Here is a 22,665-nt window from a genome sequence, read left to right as displayed (position 1 = left end):
TCCGGGCTGTAGTTACAACATCACACACACACACACACACACACACACACACACACATTGCATCAAACTCTGCCCCATTACATTCCACTGTGAAGGACTGTACCCTCCAACTGTGAGTCGAGATATTCCCTTCCGCCCTTAGATTTTTGCTTCCCAGAAAAAGAAAAAGAAAAGTAGCCATTATACAGCTTTCAACCTCAAAGTTTCTCCGAGATCCAAGATACCAGGCAAGTATGGTGGCACACGCCTTTAATCCCAGCACTTGGGAGGCAGGGGCAGGCGTATCTCCGTGAGTTTGAGGCCAGCCAGGTCTACAAAGTGAGTCCAGGACAGCCAGACAGCCAGGGATACACAGAGAAACCCTGTCTGAGAGAGAGAGAGAGAGAGAGAGAGAGAGAGAGAGAGAGAGAGGGAGAGGGAGAGAGAGAGCAGTTAAAACTCCAGCTCACATATTTGTGTTCTAGGGTTCCAGAAAAGGGGAAGCATGGAAGAGGGAAAGCCTCTGCTGGATGAGTTGAGCCCTTAAAAATAACTTGGTTGAAATCCCACCTAAAAACTAGTGGTTTGAAGTCAGATGTGGTGGCGCACACCTTTAATCCCAGAACTCAGGAGGCAGAGGCAGGTGGATCTCCGTGAATGGGAGGCTAGCCTGGTCTACAAAAAACGAGTCCAGAACAGCCAGGGCTCTGTTATACAGAAAAACCCTGTCTCAAAAAACAAAAACAAACAAAAGAGTAGCTTGACTTTCCCTGACTACCTCAGTTGCGCCAAGAGCTGGGAGAATGCACGGTTTTAGCCGAGCATGCCGTCCGTCACTTTAAGTAAAATCAAAGCCACCAATCAATAAGACATAACAAGAGGGATGGGAAAACATTGGGCAGGCAGCCAGCAAGATCTACCACAGTCTCCCCACACCCCATGTCATACGGAGAATTCAAAAGAGTTCGTGCTGGCTGCTTTGACCCACCATGACCAAGTGGGCCTCAGAGATTTTGGTGCTGAGTGGGCAAGCCGGTTCCCTGGGCCTTTTCACTGGGAACACGCGTGAGTGAGAACTTCATTCTCACGGGTTGCTCTTAACCTGGGCAAGTGCCCGCTGTTTGCTTTTCGTTGAGCTATAATTTCTATAGGAACAAAACTCAGCATTCTAAAGCTCTCTTCCGTCACACTCAAAAGAAACCCGGTGCCCGTCAGTGGTCAGGGTAGGAGCTTCTCTCAAGCCTCCTCTGCCCTGTCAGCACACACCAAAAGCCAGACTTGCCACTTGAACGGGTAGCCTGCTCTCCTTGGATGGTGAAAGCCTTGCATTCTGGAATGTTTTAAATCTTCGTAGGAAAATTAAAAAACAGCATCCTGGTGCAGTCGTCCCCCCCTGGGGGGCAAGGAAAGGGGTCCACAGGGACATGAGAGACTCCCCGCTGCCTGTGAACCACCTGTGGGCAGGTCACTCCTTGCCTGAGCGAAGAACATTTGCAGCAAGGGTTGGGGTGTGTTCCACAGGCTGCAATGCCCTAAGGTGCAGCAGCAGCAGCTTGGAAACTGCCCTGGATGCAGATGGAAGACTTCAGGTAGCACCAATGAGAGCGAAGAGACAACGAGGTGGGAGAGAACACAGCACGAGCACTTAATGAGGGCCTCCGGGTTCCAGATACACATAGAATCTCACCACCTGACTCCCATTTTGGGAGTTGCTGCACCCATTCTACAGAAGGGAACCCAAGGCCCACAGGAGATGCACCTTCTCCAAGGGGAAAAGCTGAGATCTTAGCGTCCCTGCTGAGCTTGTGCTCCGTTATGTACACTGCTCTGTGCTCTGGGCACCTGTGGAGAAAACCTCTGGAACAACCCTGATGCGGCCTAGCGCTCACCACCCCAGTGGGGACAGCACCTTAGGAGGGGGCTCGGCTGAGCCGATGGGAACTGGCCAGGAGCTCCCCCTCCCTCCTGTGTGCTGCCTGATCCTCACTCCTCAGGCACAGAGGTTACTGAAGAAGACTCCAGGTTTTGGGGTCTGCCTTAGCCCTTATCACCAGGAGTCTGTTTTTTTCTGAGTGACTTGCCAGCTTTCCCTGGCTAAGCCATCCTCACAGTGACTCTGAAAGCAACCGGAGAGGCAGCTGAGGGATCCTGGCTGATCCGGAGTCCAGGTGAAGCAGGCTAGAGGCTACGATGATGGGGAGGTTAGCATGTCACAAGTCTGAACGCAGTGCAGGGGAGGGGGCTGGCCAGGCAGGATTGTAGTTGGGCCGTTTGGTTGATGAAGGGGGTCAGCGTAGGCATGTGTCATCGTCGAGGTAGGCAGGGAAGGGGAGGGCTGTGCGAGGGGGGAGGATATATATATGCTAGCGTAGCTGACACAGAGGAACAAGCCTCACTTCTGAGAGAGCCCTGTGACGAACAGCGTCAGGTAGGCAATGCATGTGGCCCCAGCACCAGCTGGCTGGCACTATCTGCCCGGAACCCTCTTGGGAGAGCAGGGCAGCCTGGCCGGCTCCTCCAGCTCCGGTCTTTTGTCCACTGTGGCTGCTTGCTGGCCTCTTGTGGGATTATGGCTTCATTCATCTTACTCTCGGTGTTCCGATGGTAGAGAAAGGGGGAGGGCTGAGGGCTAGCTAATCTCAAAGAGAAATGGAAAAGAAAGCTGAAACTTGGAAATGAAGAAAAGTTTTGTCTTCCCAGTTGTGGCCCCTATGGGTGATGGATACACACGGAAGAGGTGGCTGCGGGAGAGCGGGCAGACATTGGGAAGGGGTTTGCCATTCAGAGTAGCCCTAGGAAGCCCCTGGCACACCTTACAGAAGACTTTTGTTCTGAGGCTTCCTGCCCTTTGTGCAAGCTGCTGTCTGGTGTCATTGAATCTGATGTCATTCTGGCTTGAGTTCTCTTACACGCTAGTGGAAATTGTTGGTAATGTGAGGGGAAAGACCGACCCGAGGGCTGAGCTTCACCTGTGTGCATGGCTGAACGCAGTCAGTCTCTGGCTGGGTGAATCTCATGGGCGTTTCTGAAGGCATGACCTTGGTCCTCCGGATCCTGGGTTGTTTCAAGGTATCCTTTCTTTCTTGACATCTTTCTCCCCACTGTCCGTCTGTCCCACCTCAAGGGTCTCTGCCCAGATCACATGGAACTCTCTCACACGTCAGAACATCTGAACCCTCTCTGCCCTCTCTCAGCTCTTCTCTTTCTCCTCCTCTTCTCTTTGTGCGTCTCTTACCCCCACCCCCTTCTCTGCCATCCTCTCCTCTCCCCCATCTCTCTTTGAAAATGGGCAAGTTGAGGGGGGCGGTGGGGAGGGGGGTGGGATTTCAAGTAAGGCAGGATGATTTGGAAAGGGGGCTATTTAAAGCATGCCGCTTTGGACTTGAATACCCCAAGCCTGGGCTTAAACATCTGTGGTTAGCTTCCTCCAGCAGCTCATAATTGCCCCAATTATAACCAATAACATTGTTCAGCAGCCTAACAAAAGCTGAGCTCCACACGGCACTTGCCAGCAAGCCCAAACGAGAGGTCTCATCACAGAGGGAGAAAAGTAACTACCCGGCTTCGTATCCAAACCTCCCAAAGAGAATGCTGTGGTTTCTCACTGCCAGTGGGTGGATGCCTCACACACCCTCCTTTTTCTCGTTTATGAAGCCTAGCAGGGAGATACCCTGCAAGTTTTCATCAGTGCCATGATACCTTAACAGAAAGGAGTCGTCTCCCTTGGGCTGGCTGACTCTCCTGCAGGGGCAACTGCTCCAGACATTCACCTGCTTTTCCAGGTGACCCTCACGGCGCTGTCTGTGGAAGAGGGGCTCTGGTGCAGCTGACGGTCTCATCAGGTGCAGCCGCCGCAGCAGCTGCTGCTGCCTTATCAGCTGAAGTCCGAGGGCACTTAGAAAACTCAGCAGGTTTTGCATTGCCGGTGAAGGGAGTAATTGCAGGATTAGACATTAGCGGAGCCTGAGAATGGAGCTGTCACCAAGCAATTCCATCTTCAATCAATCAGGTATTTATCAACTACACCCCACCAGGCACGGGAGGCACGGGAGGACTCTATAGATTCAGCGGAGGCGCTAATAACAGCACTTTGTTTGTGCAATGATTTACACACTCCGCACCCATTATCTCCAGCAGCAACCCTGGAAGGCAAAAAAAAATCTTTATCTCAGAGTTACAGGGACAGGACCCAGGGCACCAAGCACAGGCCAGTGCAGCTGTGCCAGGTCTGGTGCTCGCTTCCCTTCAGGTCTGCAGTGCTTGTAAACTAGGAACAGGCACACAGCACAGACAGAGCAGGAAGCAACTCAAGAGAGTGGAATAAGACGGGGCTGGGTCTGATCAGCCCTACACTTGTGGTCCAGATAGTAATGCTGGAGGAATTTGGGGAAGGCACTTTCTCCAGAGACTGAGGCCAGTGGAAGGAGGGGTAAAATTCACATGGATCCGGGGTTTGAAGGCAGCCAAGGACAAAAGCACGAAAGAAAGGCAAAGGAATTAATATTTCTTAAAACCATGAATGACAGGCAGTAATCTAAACTTGGCTATCTACTTATTTCATACACACACACACACACACACACACACGGTGATGATATGAGGTTTGCTCCTGCATTGTTTACTTGCAATGACATGATTCAAAGACCCTTCCTTCCCCCAACTCCTCCACTCACACTAACCATAAGGACATTTTTAAGTTTACTCTCTGCTCTGGGTCATCAGGTATTTTCAGAAAGAATGAACGCATCTCAGAAAATGAGAGTCACCTTAACATCTGCTTTTGGGGGCTTGAGTTCCTGGGGACTCATTAGACAAATGGGATCTCTGAAACCCACAGCTGCTCCCACCATCTCCTGTAGAACTTGCATTCTAACCACAGGCTCTAGCCGTGAGATTTGGGGCACACCAATTTGAGGGGACAAGGGAACACAAGTTGACTTTTCTGAGCATCATAATCCTCGGTAGGTTTACAACCACTTTAACCCTCAACTTTCCATGGTCCTAAATTCCTAGCAGCTGCTTAGGCATTGCAGCCACAAAGACTAGCCAGGTGGCGGGGGGGGGGGGGGGGGAAGCTGGGCTTGCCTCCGGGCTAAGCAGACAAGGCTCTGCGGCTTGCAGTGTCACAGCCAGCCTCCTTTCTCCTAGTGCTGGTCCTCTGATCTTCCCTGCTCCTGTCACCCCATTCATCCTTTCATTCATCCAACCAAGGACGTGCGTGGTGTTCCTGATAGGAGCCAGACAGTGTGTGTGCCAGTAGTGCAGAGCCGTCAGCCATCAGCTTTCTTCCGACTCACCATCAAAGTCACAAGATGTGAATGAGCCCAGACCAATGGTCCCCAAAGGGGTTTACCAACCCAGATACCTCCTAATGTTATTAGAAATTGAGATGTTAAATTATTTTTATTTTAGTGGACACGTGTGCGAGCGCACGCACGCGCGCGCGCGCGCGCGCGTGCGCACACACACACACACACACACACACACACACACACACAAACACACAGAGTTTCCCCTGCAGGCACATGTGGAATGCAGAGGTCAATATCAGGTATCTTCCTCTACTGTTCCTCACTTTATTCACTTGAGCAGAACCATTCACCAAACCTGCATTTCCGGCTTTAGCCAGGCTGACTGGCAAGCAAGCCAGCAGGATCCACTCGTGTCAGCACCCAGCCTGAGCACTGGAGTGGTCATAGGCACGCAATACCACTCCTGGGTTTTTATATGGGTTCTGGGGACCCAAGCTCAGGTCTTCATGTTGGGCAACAAGCGTTTTACATACTGAGCCATGTCCCCATCCCCTAGATCTTATCTTTCTTAATTTGTACACTAGTGGATTTTATAATATATGTAACATGAACAAAGAGGTTGGGAATGGATATTCAAAACTGATTGCTGGAGTAACTAGACAACTAATTTAATTCTTTATTTCAAAATAGCTAGTGTACAGGATTTAGAGCATTTGCTAAACCAAAGAATGATAAATGTCCAAGGCAGCAGATGTGCCCACTACCCCAACCTAATTGCTATACATTACACACATGTGTGGAAATAACACACTGCGTACCTCCATAAATATGTATAATCTTGTCAATTAAAACTTTCTTTAAAATTGGTTGCTAAGCCGGGCATGGTGGCACACGCCTTTAATCCCAGCACTTGGGAGGCAGAGGCAGGTGGATCGCTGTGAGTTCGAGGCCAGCCTGGTCTACAAAGCAAGTCCAGGACAGCCAAGGCTACACAGAAAAACTCAATCTCAAAAAAACAAACAAACAAACAAACAAAAAACAAAAAGAAAAAAAAAACCTGGTTGCTAGAGATAGAAAATTAAGTCAGAAGATTATATGAATCTAGATTTGCCATTCTCTTCCTTTATGGGTTTTCTGATAATTTTTAAAAGAACATAGAGTGATTTTATAAATGTAAATAAAACCTTTTAAAAATCCATTTAAACTGATCTTGACAGCATGTGTGGCAGCATTTACCAGAATCAGGAAGGCGAACATTAAGAGCATTCCCTTCCTATGTGTGACAGCTAAAAGGACATGTGTCTGGCCTCCCTCCTGGGAAGCCAACGCGTCTTCATGACCTTCATCCGGGGCTGTCTGAAGCCACTGCCCTGTCTGTCATCTCCTCCCCTCCCTTTTTCTTGCTTCTCTAACTGGTAGAGGGCAACCCTGGCCATTCATAAAATCAAAGGATATTAACCATCTCATGCAACTGCCCATTTTTGTAGGAAGAGAAATCCAGGCCCAGGAGAAGAAATTGTTGTCCTAAAGATTACACAAGTAACAACAGAACCAGATCTGGAAGCCGGGACCCTGTCTCCAAGCACAGAGTCCTGTCTCGTTCAGAGCTCTACCTGGGCACCCTTGGTCCACATAGGGTGTGCAGGTGCTTTGTGCACTAACACACATACACACACACACACTGATCCCATCCTCTTCTCTCTGGGTAGAAAGTGACAGCAGGAGAGAAACCTTTTCAGAGTAAATGCATCAGTTAGGTAGTGGTTATCCACACCTTTAATCCCAGCACTCGGGAGGCAGACGCAGGTGGATCTCTGAATATGAGGCCAGCCTGGTCTGCAAAGTGAATTTCAGAAAAGCCAGGGGGAGGAGGGAGGGAGGGAGGGAGGGAGGGAGAGAGAAATCGTATCTATTAAAGGAAAGAAAGAAATCGCTCTATTATGGACATTTGAGCTGCCGCTAACCTGGAGTTTCGTGCCCTGGGCTATGAGAAAGCCTGTGACTCTTCAGTGCTTCTATTAGAGAATGTGGGTGGAGCTTTTTCCTTCTAGATGCATGTGTGGCCACTTCCTTTTCACCAATGACATGTATGGATAGTGTTCTTTACAAGTTATAGATGACGTTTATATTCTGTAATCTGGAGGCAACTTAATCTAGCTTTCTGGGGTAAATACAAGTTTATAGGGCTAAGTAGCTTGCCTAACTAATAAATAGCACAGTCCTGCCTGTGATGGATCAGAGAACCAGAATATGAGGAAGACCCTGTATGCTACCCATGATGCATAGCTGGTAGATTGTGAGTGTCTCTTGGTGAATCTGAGAGAGGGACTGAGTCAGTCCTCCAAATGAATTCACATGAAGAAAGATCATCAGAGGTACCCTCAAAACCTAAGTGTGGGGGTGCAACCCCAGCTCTGTCCTCTCACAGTGCATTTCTCCCAGCCTCAGTCTCCTCAACTGTAAAATGGAGTTGACAGCACTTAGCTCATAGGATGGAATCTCATAAAGCCTCTGGCTCTCAAAAGCTGTCAGTCACGGGGATTCCTTCCCAACAGAGCATCACAGGTCACTACCCTTTTCTTTGTTTTCTTTTTAAAGATTTATTTGTTTATTATTATGTGTGCAGTGCTCTTCCTGCATGTACACCTGCAAACCAGAAGAGGGCACCAGATTTCATTATAGATGGTTGGGAGCCACCATGTGGTTGCTGGGACTTGAACTCAGGACCTTTGGAAGAACAGTCAGTGCTCTTAACCTCTGAGCCATCTCTCCAGCCCTCACTACCCTTTTCAAAACATAAACCTTGTATAGAGTTTGTGAGAAATCAGAACATGGGTTAAAATACCTGAGTTCAAGTCCTAACTCTGCTATGCATCATCTTAGGCAAATTGCTTAGCCTTTGTGAGTTGATGTTTAATTTCAGAAAGGAGGGTAAAAAATAGCCCTCAAGTGATAGGGTTGTAGAGGACAATAAATATCATTGTTTTATTGTTATTAAGTAAATAATAATATTCCCTATGTGTCACTGATGAAGAGTGAGCCCTCTTCTCTTCTTCACCAAAAGCACCCAAGTCATAGGCTTTCTCCTCGGCCAGGAAACGGGTCTCAGAGCCTTGATTCAGCTCTCGTTACACATGTCTTCATCCAGCAGAAGGCAGCTAATTACGTTGCCCTTGGAGGCAAGAGTAAACGAAAGTAGATTAGGACTAAATCACAGTGGTCTTTTAGCTTTATAAACAGCAAGATACAATCAAATTTATAAGGTGCCATTACCTCAATAAAAGGTAATTAAGCCTTTCTTTATTCAATACAAAATGGCCTGATTATAGGATTGCCACAGTGAATGGCTAATTGCCCTGGGCTTGTTTATAAAATGGAAGCCATTAAAAACTCAAACATCCTCAGGTGCACTGTGCTCACTGATGGTCAGCCACCATGGCTGGAGAATAAGCCAACAGGGGCGTCCACCAACTTCACCTGGCAGCTGAGAAGACCAAGGTTCTGAGAAGAGAAATAATTTGCCCAAAGTCAGACAGTTACAAAGTGGACAAGGTATAGGCACAAATATGACTCCAATCCCTTCTCTTCAACCCCAGCATATGGGCACAGCTCCAAACCAGCGCACAGATGGAGTTTAGGCTTCTTTTACTTGTTGCTGGTGTGTGTGTGTGTGTGTGTGTGTGTGTGTGTGTGTGACGGTATGTGTTAATGTGTGTAGTGTGTGAATTGGGGGCAAGTATGTATGAGAGTGGGGGAGCAAGTGTGTGTGAGTGGGGGAGGCAAGTATGGGTGAGTGGGGGGCAAGTGTGTGTGTGAGTGGGGGGCAAGTGTGTGTGTGAGTGGGGGAGGCAAGTATGGGTGAGTGGGGGCAAAGTGTGTGTGTGAGTGGGGGAGCAAGTGTGGTGTGTGAGTGGGGAGCAAGTTGTGTGTGAGTGGGGGAGGCAAGTATGTGTGAGTGGGGGGCAAGTGTGTGTGTGAGTGGGGGGCAAGTGTGTATCTGTAGTACATTAGGTGTGCGTGTGTGGTATGTGAGTATGTGCAAGTATGTATGTGAGTGTGTGTGGTATGTGAGTCTATGTGGTATATGAGTCTGTGTGAGTGTTGAGGGCAAGTGTGTGTGTAAGTGTGTATATGGTGTATGTGAGTGTGTGTATGAGTGGGGGGCGAGTATGCATGTGAGACAGGTATGTGCATGAGTGTATGTGGTGTGTGAGTGAGGGGGCAAGTGTGTGTGAGTATGTGTGGTGTTTGAGTCTGTGTGAGTGTGGGGGGCAAGTATGTGTGTGTAGTGTGTGAGTGTGTGTGAGTGGGGGGCAAGCGTGTGTGTGAATGTGTATGTGAGTGTATGAATGGGGGACAAGTATTGTGAGAGTAGTGGGCAAGTGTGTGTGAGTGTGTGTGTGTGTGTGTGTGTGTATGTGTGTGTGTGTGTGGTACGTGAGTGTGTGTAAGTATGGGGGCAAGTGTGTGAGTATGTGTGTATGGTATGTGAGTCGGGGAACAAGTGTGTGTGCGTGTGTGTGTGTGTATGTGTGTGTGTGTGTGTGTGTGTGTGTGTGTGTACACACCTCAGACTTGCAGCAGTCGTCCTGCTTAAGCCTCCTAAGTGCTAGGATCATAGGTGTGTACCACCAAGCCAGACATGTTCAGACTTATTAAAAATTTAAAAAGTTTTGGAGTTGGGGATGAAGCTCCGGTTGGTGGGGTGCTTGCCTAGTGTGCACAAAGCCCTTGGTTCAATCCCCAGTACCGTATAAACTGGGTGTAGGAATGAATGCCTGTAATCCAAGCACTTGGGAGGTAGGGGTAAGAGGGTCAAAAGTTCAAGGCCATCCTCATAGTGAGTTCAAGGCCAACCTAAGCTACATGACACACTGCCTCAAAAAATAAAATAAATCCTTACTTTAAAAAAATGTAAAACAAAGCCGGGTGTATGCCTTTAATTCCAGCATTCAGGAGGCAGAGGCAGGCAGATCTCTGTGAGTTTGAGTCCAGCCTGGTCTACAAAGAGAGTTCCAGGACAGCCAGGGCTACACAGAGAAACCCTGTCTCAAAAACCAAAACAAAACAAAACTTTTTTAAAAATTAAAAGTTCTGGCTGGAGAGATGGCTCAGAGGTTAAGAGTATGGTCTGCTCTTCCAGAGGTCCTGAGTTCAATTCCCAGCAACCACATGGTGGCTCACAACCATCTATAATGTGATTTGGTGCCCTCTTCTGGTGGACAGACACACATGCAGTCAAAGCATTGTATACATAATGAATAAATAAATCATTTTTTAAAATTAAAACTTCTACTAGGCTCTCTATATTTAATGTAATTTTATATATCATACAATTGTCCTGGGTATCATAAAACTACCAAAAAAAGGTCTACATTGTGATGTATTTTCGTTGGTTTTTGCACGCTTGCTTATGCTGATCAAACCATCCACCGTGAGATGGGACCCTGTTGTCACTCCTACCTTGTGGCTTTGTGGGCTTGCATAAGGGAATGGAGGCTGTCCAGTATGGAAGGACTTTATGTAGCAGCTGGAACTGCTTGTTAAAGGGGAGAGTGCAGTGTTGAGATGGCACCCTATATGTGACCTCAGGCAGATGAGACTGTGGCGGGAAGAATGTGAGCTGGAAAATCCCCACACTCAGGAGGCAGAAGCAGGAGGATCTCTATGAGTCTGAGGCCAGCCTGGTCTACAACGTGAGCTCCAGGCTAGCCAAAGCTACATAGTAAGACCCTGTCTCAAAAAAAAAAAAAGTGAAGAGAAAGGAAATAAAGAAAAAGAAGACTGGAGAGGAGAGAAAGAATTAGAGAAGAAGGCAGGGGAGGAGGAAAAAGAGGATATTGAGAGTGGAAGCAAGGACATAAAGAGCAGACAGGAGGGGAGTCTAACGAAAGCCGACCCCAGAGGGCTAGTGAGTTACACATTTTTTACATGCAGCCGGCAGCAGAGGCTAAGTGTTCCAGGATGGCACCCCTACATTCCATTTACCCCAAATTGTAAATGACAACTATCAGTCAAAATGCCAACACTTCTGGCACATCAAGTTGCTGATGGAGTCCTTGAGTACCCTCAGTAGGGGAGTCTCATTAACATCTGTCACAGTTTGTCAGCTCGCCCTAAGACTTGCCTTAAACATTCTAGGCAGGAAATAGAGGAACTGGCCCATACCCTTTCTTCTGTGACATATGGCCACTGCCATCGTGTGGCGATACAGGGAACAGCTGTGCTGTTCTGAATAGATCCTACAAGGAAAAAAACGTTTTCCTAACTAGAAGTACAAAATCTGAGCTGCATATGAAACTCGGAAGCAATTATCAGCTGACAGGAGAGTCATAAAGCCTGTTTAAGAGTGCCTTGTGTTCTGGAGCATGTATTTTGTAATAATAATAATAATAATAATAATAATAATAATAATAATAATAATAATAATAATAGCTATTTGAGCTGCATTTTTGTTTTCACCTCGAAGAAGCATTCCCATTAACCCTCACAGACCTTGTATGGGACACAGCCCCAGCTACGATCCTGTGGGACCAGTTCTCTAGCATATAGGCATCAAAATGTCTGCAAAAGATGACATCATCGTACCTTACTGGGATGACATAGCATCCTCTTCTCCCTGATCACACAGGACAATCCGCTAATAGAGCATTTGTGGGTGGTGCAGGTTCCTGAGGCAGCTTGTGTGTCATGAGCACACTGGACCCCCAGTGAGGCTCCAGAACATTCCAGAACATTCCTCAGCCCTGCATTTGCAGAGAAAAAGGAAGTAGCTCCTGAGATCCCCCACTGTCCTTTGTCAACTGTTCATTGAGCAGATCCTAAAGTTTGTGTCCTAGCTTGGGTACCGGGCAGACAGACAGAACAGGATCTCTGTCCTCCAGGAAGTCATAGGCCAGTGGAAGCAACACAGAAGCTCCTCAGATGCTCCCCATTTTTATGGTGAGATTGAATGCAGGCGGTACATTACAGAATCAGTGGTCTGAATCCAGGACTCTTTTCCCAAGATGATCAGATGAAAAAAGGAAAAAAAGAAATAAAAACTCACATTACACAACTCTGCAGGACCACTCTGGTTAGTCCATGTGACAGATGGGATTGCTGAGCCCCACTTGTTTCCTATGGTAATATGTTGCCTTGGGACGCCACAGCACTAGCAAAGACTGGTCTAGCTCAAGCCAGTCTAGCGATGGCTTTCTGGAAGAGGGGCATTGCTGCCATGGGAATATGGTATTCTGACAGAGGAAACAGTTAGTGACAAGGTATAAACACATTAGGAACCTGATATGGGTGAGAGCTGTGCTCACTGAGTCTGGAAGTGATGCCAGAATGAGTGACGAGGGATGAGGCAGCAGCCAGTGCCCAGCCAAGTCCTTGGAACATCTGATGGCCATGGATATTATAGAATTATTTTAAGAATGAAATGGTATCATCCAATGGCTTGGAGGGAGGCCAGATGATTAGGTGGACTAATTAGGAGAGTATTACAATAATAAGGCAATAAATCTCAACTAGACACTGGCTGTTGGGTTAGAGAAAGAAAAAAAATTTGTGTTGGAGAGACACTCATGGATACAGATGTCTGAGTCTTTTATTTATTAGCTCAAGGCATGTCACCATCTGAAGGATAAAGCACACATGTCCTAGAAGAGCAGACAAGACCTGCTCCCTCTGGACTAGCCTCTTCAGCAGGTGCTAACCTTAAAGAGTGTGCGCAGGCTACTGGTCTACCCTCTACTCTCACAGGCTTTGATCCAGGGCTCCTGGGCTCCCTGTTACCAAATGTTCATTTTTGATACCCACTTCAAATGGTGACTCACTGACTTAAACACCTACTGAGGGCTGGGGATGTAACTCAGTTGGTAGAATGCTTGCCCAGTGTGAATGAAGCCACGGGTTGAATACCCAACACTATAAACTGGGCTTAATGCTGTACATTATAAGCCCAGACCTTGGGAGGTAAAAACAGAAGGACCAGGGTTCAAAGTTCAAGGTTATTTCCAACTACATAGGGAGTCGAAGGACACCCTGGACTGTGTGAGACTATTTCAAACAAGCAGACAAACAAAAATCTACTGAACACCTTTCTAATCACCATCCTTCAGGTGCAAAACACTTCTTGGTACACAAGAGCCTAGTGATCTCCCAATATGGCTCCTTGGTAGTGTCTGTTACATGTCCCCTCCTTAATCCTGTTGACTGCCTCCATTCACCTCTATAGCTATGTCAAACTGATAAGTCACCCAAGAATATTGTTAGTGACACAGATCCTGATATGATGGCTGTGGGTAGGCCCCAGACTATACACTTCTTAGAAGACCCCAGCAGACATTATTTAAAAGGCAAAACCTGATAGATTTCTCAGAATCATCCGGTGAAAAAGCAGTGAAAACAGTTGTGTTGTTGTTGTTGTCCATGTAGAAAAGTTGCATAGAGTAAAATGCACACTCTAAATCTATAATCTGATGGATATTGGAGAATATATACACACCCTTATGGCCCCAGTAAAGAACATCAATATTTCTAGAAAGTTTCTTCTCAACCTTCATTTCTGTTGCTATAAAAAAAAAAAAAAATACCCTGACGCTAAAAAATTTAGAAGGCTGGCAAGTTAGAGCAGTGGTTAAGATCACTTGCTACTCTTTGGTTCTCAGCACCCATGTTGGAGAGCTCCCAGCTGCCTGTAATTCTAGCTCCAAGAGCTCCATTACATTACCCTCTTCTGGCCTCTGGAGGCACCACAAAGAGAGAGAGAGAGAGAGAGAGAGAGAGAGAGAGAGAGAGAGAGAGAGAGAGAGAGAGAGAGAGAGAGAGAGAGAGGAGAGATACATAAACAAAAATAAATTTTATTTTAAAAGCAACTTCTTTAAGCTTACAGTTCCGGGCTAGAGTCTATCAAGGCAGAGAAGCTACAGTGACAAGGACCCGCAGCACTTAGTCATATCACAGTCACATGTGGAGCAGAGGGAGACGAATGCAACCTTGCTTACTTGCTTGCTCTCAGTTGCATCTCTCCTCTCTTATACTGTTCACGACTCATGGCCTAGGGAATAGTGCTGCTCACAGTGGGCTGGGTCTTTCTACATCAATTAACAGTCAAGGCAATCCCACAGTCATGCCCTAGACAAACCTGACCTAGACAAGCCCTTGTTAAGACTCTTCTTAAGTGACCTTAGGTGTCAAGTTAACAGCTAAAACTAGTTTCCTATTCCTCCTCCCTCCATTCAATCCTCCAAGTAAAGATGGTTGAACCCAAACTACCATAATCCAAGGAAGTAGTTTTCAGATTCTAAGGGCTTTGCTAGTCAAGGTTCTGTAGAGAAACAAACTGATAGACTGAATATATACGTTTATAGTTATACATGTATATATTAATACATATATACATATATGTGGGATTTATTAACCTGGCTTTCAGGACATAGCCCAGCTAGTCCAACAATAGCTGTCTACCAATTGAAAGTCCAAGAATCCAGTAGTCATTCAGGCCATGAGACTGGATGTCTCAGCTGGTCTTCAGTAGACAGTAGGCTGTAATGCCAGTGACGGAGTGAACTGGCCAGCAAGAGCGAGAGAAAGCGAGTAAAGAGAACGTTTCCTTCTTCCTTGTCCATTGTATAGGCTGTCCCCAGAGGATGTGGCTCAGATTAAAGGTGGCTTTCATACCTCAAGGAATCCAGCTTAGCCTGGCAGTGGTGGCCCTCGCCTCCAACCCCAGCTCTTGGGAGGCAGAAGCAGGCACATTTCTGTGAGTTTGAGGCCAGCCTGGCCTACAGAGTGAATTCCAGGACAGCACAGAGAAACCTTGTCTCAAAAACCAAACAAAGAAACAAAAGATCCAGATTAAAGATGGGTCTTCACACTTCAAATTATTTAATTATGAGCTGGAGGGATGGCTCAGAGGTTAAGAGCACTGTCTGCTCTTCCAGAGGTCCTGAGTTCAACTCCCAGCAACCACATGGTGGCTCACAACCATCTATAATGTGACCTGATGCCCTCTTCTGGTGTGCAAGAAGACAGTGTACTCATATACAATAAATAAATAAATAAATAAATCTTTTTTTTTTTAATTATTGAATTAAGAGAGATCCCTCACAGGTGTGCCCGAATGCTTGGGTTTAGTTACTTTCTGATGTAGTCAAGTTGACAGCACAGTTAGAATAGCCATCACAGAGGTTGAAGAATTAGAAAAATCAGAATATTTTTATGCAACTCTGCATAAATGTGACAAACTACCGACCTAACTAACTAACCATTGACTCTTCTACTAGAATGGTTTCCTCATCTGTTTTCCTACAACGTTCCCATGCATGGAACACTAAGGTGAGCATCATAACCCTGTATTCAGGAAGCCAGCTTTCATCTTAAATGTTGGCTGCTGTAACAAAAAGACCGTAGACTGGAAGGTTTATAGACAACAGGAGATCATTCCTCATGGTTCTAGAACAGGAAATCCAATGCCAAGACACAAGCATCTTTATTGCCAAGTGAGCCCCATTCCCTAAGTCACAGACAGTACCTCAGGAGCTAATGATCCCCCCCACCAAATCCTACCTTCTACTGGCATCATCCTGGGGGGCTAGGGTTTTAGGTTTCTTTCTTTCCTCATCGCAGACACAACAGCAGACAGAAACAACTTCTGTGAAGAATTGTTTATTCTGTTTATGGCTTCAGAGAGTTTCAGTCTGGAGACTCTCAAGGCAGGGGAGCTTCTTCCTGGCAGACAGAAAGCAGAAAAAAGAAGGCATGGTGAGTAGGGCACAGGAGTCATGTGACCTACTCCTTCCAAGTAGACTTCTACCTTTCTGCCTTCTGCCTTTCACTGCCTCCCAACAAAGTTATCATCTTTGTGCTTACCAAGGGATTAACCTATTTGTTATGCCAGCACCCTCAGGATCTAATGGTTTCTAGAGATGCCATTACAGATGAATCAGGAGTAATTTACTAATATTCTTCATGGGATGTGTGTGTGTGTGTGTGTGTGTGTGTGTGTGTGTGTGTATGTGTGTGTTTGTGTGTGTGTTGTGTACATAGTGTGTGAGTGTGTGTATGTGTGTACAGTATGTGTACATAGTGTGTGAGTGTCTGTAAATAGTGTGTGTGTATGTGCATAGTGTACGTGTGCATAGTGTGTTTGTGTGTGTACATACTGTGTGGGTGTATGTGCATAGTGTGTGTTTATGTGCCTAGTGTGTATACATAATATATAGGTGTTTGTGTATAGTGTGGGTGTACATTCTATGTGGGTATATTGCATAGTGTGTGTGCATAGTGTGTGTGGTATGTGCATAGTATGTGTGTGTAAATTGCATGTGAGTATATGTGCATAGTGTGTGGGTATATGTGCATAGTGTGTGTGTGTGTGTGTGTGTGTATGGTGGGTGTAGGTGGGTGTGCATAGCATGTGGGAGTATGTGCCAATCATGTGTATGGTGGCCCAAAGTTGACTTCAGATATATTCCTCAATCACTAACTAGACTATACACAGACAAGCAGGTTCTTTCACACAGGCCTGGAAGTCACTGGTTCACCAATTATTTGTCCACCCTGCTCTGGTGATTCCCTGCCTCTACCTCCCACTGCACTGGGATTACAGGTAGCCCATCATGCCCACTCAGCCTTTGCTGGTGCCAGGGATCTGAACTCCAGTGCTCACTTGCATAGCAAGCACTTCACCCACTGAACCTCCCACCTCCTCCTATTTGTTTATAATCTGCTCGAGCTGTCTGCTGAGTTGAACCATCATAGATTATGACATATGTATTCTGAGAAGGCACACGCACTCAGACTATAGCAGTAGCTCAGAACGTGGGTGACATACAGGGACACATGGAAGCTTCCTGGAAGAGAGACTTGAGGGACAAGCATTCTTGGTCACTTTGCAGACCTGGCCCATACAAGTCATATCTCATCTTCCAAACATTGCAATGAGGTGGGTGCCATGTTTCCTCTTTTTCTTTTTTTTTTTTTTTTTAAGATTTATTTATTATGTATACAGTGTTCTGCCTGCATGTACACCTGTAGGTCAGAAGAGGGCATCAGGTCACATTACAGATGGTTGTGAGCCACCATGTAGTTTCTGGGAATTGAACTCAGGACCTTTGGAAGAGCAGGCAGTGCTCTTAACCACTGAGCCATCTCTCGAGCTCCCCATGCTTCCTCTTTTACAGTTATGAAAACTGAGGTTTGAAGAGGTTGACCTAACGGCATGCATTTGTCGGCTGGGATGTGATACCTCTGTCCTCCAAGAAGACTGTTGCCCACCCTACAGCAATTCCTGTAGTGACAGAGACCAGCCAAGTGGCAGGAATCACAAGTGCTCTCCCAGGATCCAGACTACACATAGCCTGTGAATGAAAGCAGGCCAGGATGGCAGGGACCAGGCCACCAGCACTTCTGACAATCTATTCTTTCCCAGGTTGACTCTCAGACCTGAGGAGTCTCCTCCCAGAGGAATGATGCTTGCCTGCCCAGGTCATGGTCCCCACAGCTGACTAACCCTCTCCCCAGACTGTACTGACTGACACGTGTCCTCTGTGTTTCAGCCTCTTGCTCCCTGCAGCTACACCATGAGAATCCTGTTTGGTGACATCCTGCTGCTCAGCCTGCTCTCCAGTGCGTTCAGCAGCTGTCCTAGGGACTGCCTCAGCTGCCAGGAGAAGCTCCACCCAGGCCCAGACAGCTTCAACTTGAAGGTAGGTCCGGGAGGTAGAGGGGCAGCCCTCTTCCCTGCCACCCCCTCCCTCTGACTCCAAAGCAAACCCTAAGTGAGACACTCAAGTCTCTCCAGAGGTCATAGGACTTGAGCATTGTCATGTGACCAAGAGGACACAGGTGGACCTGAGCTGCATCTTCCTACTATCACCCCTGAGATCCTCCTTCTTTATTACCAGATCCCTGTAATCCTCCCTCTCCACCACCAGACCCCTGTGATTCTCCCCCTTTAGCACCAGACCCCTGTGGTCCTCCATCTTTAGCACCAGACCCCTGTGGTCCTCCATCTTTAGCACCAGACCCCTGTGGTCCTCCATCTTTATAACCAGACCCCTGAGGTCCTCCTTCTTTACCACCAGACCCCTGTGGTCCTCCCTCTCTATTATCAGACCCCTGTGGTCCTCCCTCTTTATCACCAGACCCCTGTGATCCTCCCTCTTTATAACCACACCCCCATGGTCCTCTCTCTCTACCACTAGACCCCTCTGATCTTCCCTCTTTATCTTCTAATAAATATCTGTTCATGATGTCCTTGTCCCAGTGTCAATGCATAATACACACACACACACACACACACACACACACACACACACACACACACACACACATATATATATATATATATATATATATATATATATATATATATTTCAAATCTTCTTCAACCCACATACTAGTTACTTTTCTCTTTGCTGTGACAAAAACCCTTGAAGTTTAAGGAAGGGCTTAGTTTGGCTCACAGTCTGAGAGCACAGTTTATCATGAAGGAGACAGCATGGAAGCAAGAAATCGAGGCAGCTGGTCTCATTGGGTTACAGTCGGGAAGCAGAGAGAGGTGACTAGCGATGCTCACAGCTCGGTTCTTTGTTCAGTCTTAGACTCCGACTCTTGGGATAACACTACCCACACTCAGTGTGGGGTTTTCATCCTCAATAAGCCCTGTCTTGAAATACCCTCATCAGGGCTGGAACAATGACTCAGTGGTTAAGAGCACTGGCTGCTCTTCCAGAGGTCCTGAGTTCAATTCCCAGTAACCACATGGTGGCTCATGACCATCTATAATAGGATTTGATGCCCTCTTCTGTCATACAGGCATACATGCAAATAGAACACTCATGCATAAATAAATAAATCAAAAAATAAAGAAAGAAATACCCTTATCAACAATTCTAAACCCCTCAGGTTGACAATGAAGATCACTATTATGCTGCATCTATCCGAGAGAACCTTACTTTTTCTTACTTTCTGTAGTATCTCAGGATCAATAGTCTTACGTTATTATACATGACTCCAAGTGATTTCTTTCTGAGTATATAACTTACTCTCCATTCTCCATCTGTTGGATGTGCATATTGTCATCCATTTTTTTTTTTATATTGCAGATAATTCTATAATGAACATCCAAAATGCTCTCTTGTGTTTTAAATTTCCAACTTGGTGTACAAAACATTAAATTTTTATTCATTAAATGAACTGCCTTCTCACGCCTTTAATTTCAGTTTAGATAGCTAGTCTCTCCTATGAAATCCAGTATGATTCAATTATGTTTTCCCTTTGAAGTCAATAAAGCTGCTTTCAAGGCACTGTGTTTCAAACTCTCCCCCCGCCCCCCGCCTAGCCTTTCAAGACAAGCAAATCATTGCTGTTCCTTAAGGCAGATGTGCAGACACAAAATCCAGTGTAGCCGGTGCCCAATACACCTTGCTACCTCCCGGCTCCAGGTAGAAATATGACCTCAGCCCCTACAGACAGACACTGCACTCGCCCAGCCCCAGGCACTCCACAGTCACACGGTCAGGAAGGGCAGCCTATGACCCCTTGGAAGGAAATGTTTCTGATGCACACCCATCATCTTTTCCTCTAGGCATCTATCTGTCCAATAACTCATCCTCCCAGAAACATCTCGTGCTTCTCTTGCCAGCTTTATGGGTCTCTTCCCTCTCTGTCTACTTCCCAGCCTTCCGTATTGGCCTCTATTCCTCTGCCCAACCTCTAAACATAGAGATGGCAAGATAGCTTCTTGCCCCTCTGTCCCTCTCCTTCTGAGTTGCCACCACACGCCCTGGCTTTTCTCCCCCAGGCTGCAGGTAACAGTCAAAGCTATACCCCTGACCCTCTGTCTCTTGGGCTTAAGCCCAGGTCCAGCCACTCCTGACAGCTCCTAGGGAACCCTGACTTTCCTTGCTCTCCTGCCACCTTGCACCTGCCTCTCCCTTACCTCATCCACAAAACCCCACTTATACTTCAAGGCCCAGGGTAAGCTTCGCCGTGTTAACACTTTGTTCACTCATGAAAGTAAAGTTCAGGTGGAGTTTTGATCCGAAAACGCAGAGAAGAAGCACAGGTAGAGCTAAGCTAGCATATAGGAAGAAGGAAATGGAGGCTTCTAGGTGACCCAAATCAAGACAGGAAGTTCAGGAGGGTGGAGCCAAGGCCAGGAGCAGCCAGAAAGAACTGGAGAGATGACACAGTCAGGCTGATGGTCTCCACCAGACACTGAGGTGCAGCAGCAGCAGCAGCAGCAAGTTCCTGGAGCTCTGGGGCCTGGCTTGGGGATGGGGAGGAGCCCCGATGGAATAGACTGCATGCTTAGCCCCACGTGCCCAACCTGCCTGTATCCCAGGCCACTGCTGTAGATCACGCACAGATGAGAATGGCCAGTGTACGTAGGATGAAAATTAGCACCGCCAGCCTTGTTTTCTCCACTGTGACCTTTATTTTCAATATACATGCTGGCTTTACCACCTACTCTCACACCCCTAGGGTTTTTTGTTTTTATTTTTAACCAGTCTGACCTTGAGCTTGATGAGGAAACGAAATAAAATTCTTCTTCCTGGGTGAGGATACTCATGGGCTATACTTTTTCTGGCTGTTGAGGCCCATGCCTGCCTTCACTCCCCCCACCCCCCCCAAGGTATGAGTTCCTTTGTTTACCTATCTAGGCCTCCCAGCATGGGTCTTAGCATGTGTCCCATAACAGGGCTCAGGCAGCCTGGCTTGTGGAAACTGTATGATTCTCAGAACATTAGGCTCCTTGCTGGGCACATCTTGGGCAGCCGCGGTAAAGTCTTGCATTCAGGTCTTGCCAGGGTGGTGAAGAATTGGAAGCATGCTTCTATCTCTACATTAGCATCTCAGATCTTCGGGGTCCAGACAACACCCCCTTTACTTCCTAGAAACAAGTCAGAAAATGGATTGGTAAAAAGCCTCACAGTCGGAGATAAATGCTTCGCGGTGCCTGCTGGCCCCTGAGGACGCTATTACCTGCTTGTTTTTTGTTTCTAGTTCATATTCCCTTTTAACCTATTTTAAAGTAGAATGAAATGCCAAGAACATAGGCAATTATGTCTCGTTTTCTGAATCTGCAAATCTTGCCTATGTCTGCTGTGATGAGGGGAATGGGGGGAGGGGACTCTCGTCTCAGCTGGGGTCACCTCCCCGGTCTTTCTACCAGATTATGTAACCCTGACTTGTTCCCAGGATCTTCAGGACACTTGGCTTCATCTGAAATTTTTCTATTTCTACTCCTGGTAGGTGGCCCAAGCACGGTTGGCTTTTTGATAGACTATAATTTTGGTCAGCACATGACTCACATCCAAACCCACTGCAGTGCCCTCTGGTTTCTCACCTAATTGTCAGTGGCTCTTAGTCCATCGGTTCAAGTAGAAGAAACCAGTTTCACAAGAGTTATTTTAGAGTTCAAGACTAAAACAACACACTCTCAAAAACAGCTTAGGGCGATGCACTGAAAAGTCCTAAAACTATGGCAATAGAAACAACTCCCTCCTGGCGCCTCTGCCTGCAGTGAGTGAGGGTTTTTAGCAGATGATTTGCGGCAGACACTCTCCTAGTGGATTTTTCCATGATATTTATCTGCTGCCCTGGTTAGTGTCTGCCTTTGAATACACACACATACACACACACACACACATTCATGTATGTACATTGTGTACGGGGGGCAGGGGGCTTTGTGTACATGAGTGCAGTTGCCCATGGGAGGCCAAAGATGGTGTCAGAGCCCTTGGAGCTGGAGTTACAGGTGACTGCGTTCCATCCCTACGTGTTAGGAGCTGAAGTTGGATCCTCTACAGGATCAGTGTGTGCTCTTAACCACTGAACCATCTCTTCAGCCTCTCGACTTATTTTTATAAATTTTGCAGTAGTTAGGATTGAACCTAGGGCCCTGTGAATGACCAGGTAGGTGTACTATGGCTGAGCTACAAGCCTAGCCATGCAGGACCTCCTAGAACAAATAGCTCCTAATCATCACTCAGCCAGAAACAGGAACCAAAGCAATGCAGCACCTGCCTTCATTCTCCTTAGAGGACTCGTGTGTCTGACATGTGGTACAAGGCTAGAACCCAGGCCTAGCCGCTGTACACCGCCAGCCTGTACCCTAATCTCTGATCCAGACAGCCAAATGGCCCTTTGCTCAGTCTCTCCAAAAGCCCAGCCTTACAAATCAATTTGGCACCAGTCTAGGACTCCAGATGCTCCAGCTTAATATAGCAATGTCATCATCATCGTGGCTGAGAAAACGTGTCCAGCTCACTTAATAAGCCACTAGCCCAGCCCTCTGAAATGGCTGATGAGGGCCCCAGACCAGAGGGTTAAACATGAGGCTCCATATGCCCATCTGGCACTAAAAATGCTGTTGTACATTTAGATACCCCAAATTTGCCTCAAACTTTATCCTAAAACAACAGTTGTGATGATTTGG

General features: G+C 46.9%; 1 protein-coding gene across 2 annotated transcripts in view; it reads left to right on the top strand.

The window, feature by feature from the left end:
- The first annotated feature begins 2,031 nt into the window (after positions 1-2,031).
- Positions 2,032-22,665, top strand: part of Pnoc (prepronociceptin) — a 29,331-nt gene continuing 8,697 nt past the window's right edge. For both annotated transcript variants that reach the window (XM_051161045.1, XM_051161044.1), the window contains exons 1-2: positions 2,032-2,147; positions 17,777-17,926. In XM_051161045.1, coding sequence (XP_051017002.1) covers positions 17,801-17,926 — 126 coding nt within the window. In that variant the 5' untranslated portion in view covers positions 2,032-2,147; positions 17,777-17,800. The remainder of the gene's footprint in view (positions 2,148-17,776; positions 17,927-22,665) is intronic.

This window comes from Acomys russatus, chromosome 18 (assembly GCF_903995435.1).
Source record: "Acomys russatus chromosome 18, mAcoRus1.1, whole genome shotgun sequence".
In the NCBI taxonomy this organism is placed as follows: Eukaryota; Metazoa; Chordata; class Mammalia; order Rodentia; family Muridae; genus Acomys; species Acomys russatus.
This window is presented reverse-complemented; position numbering and strand designations above follow the sequence as displayed.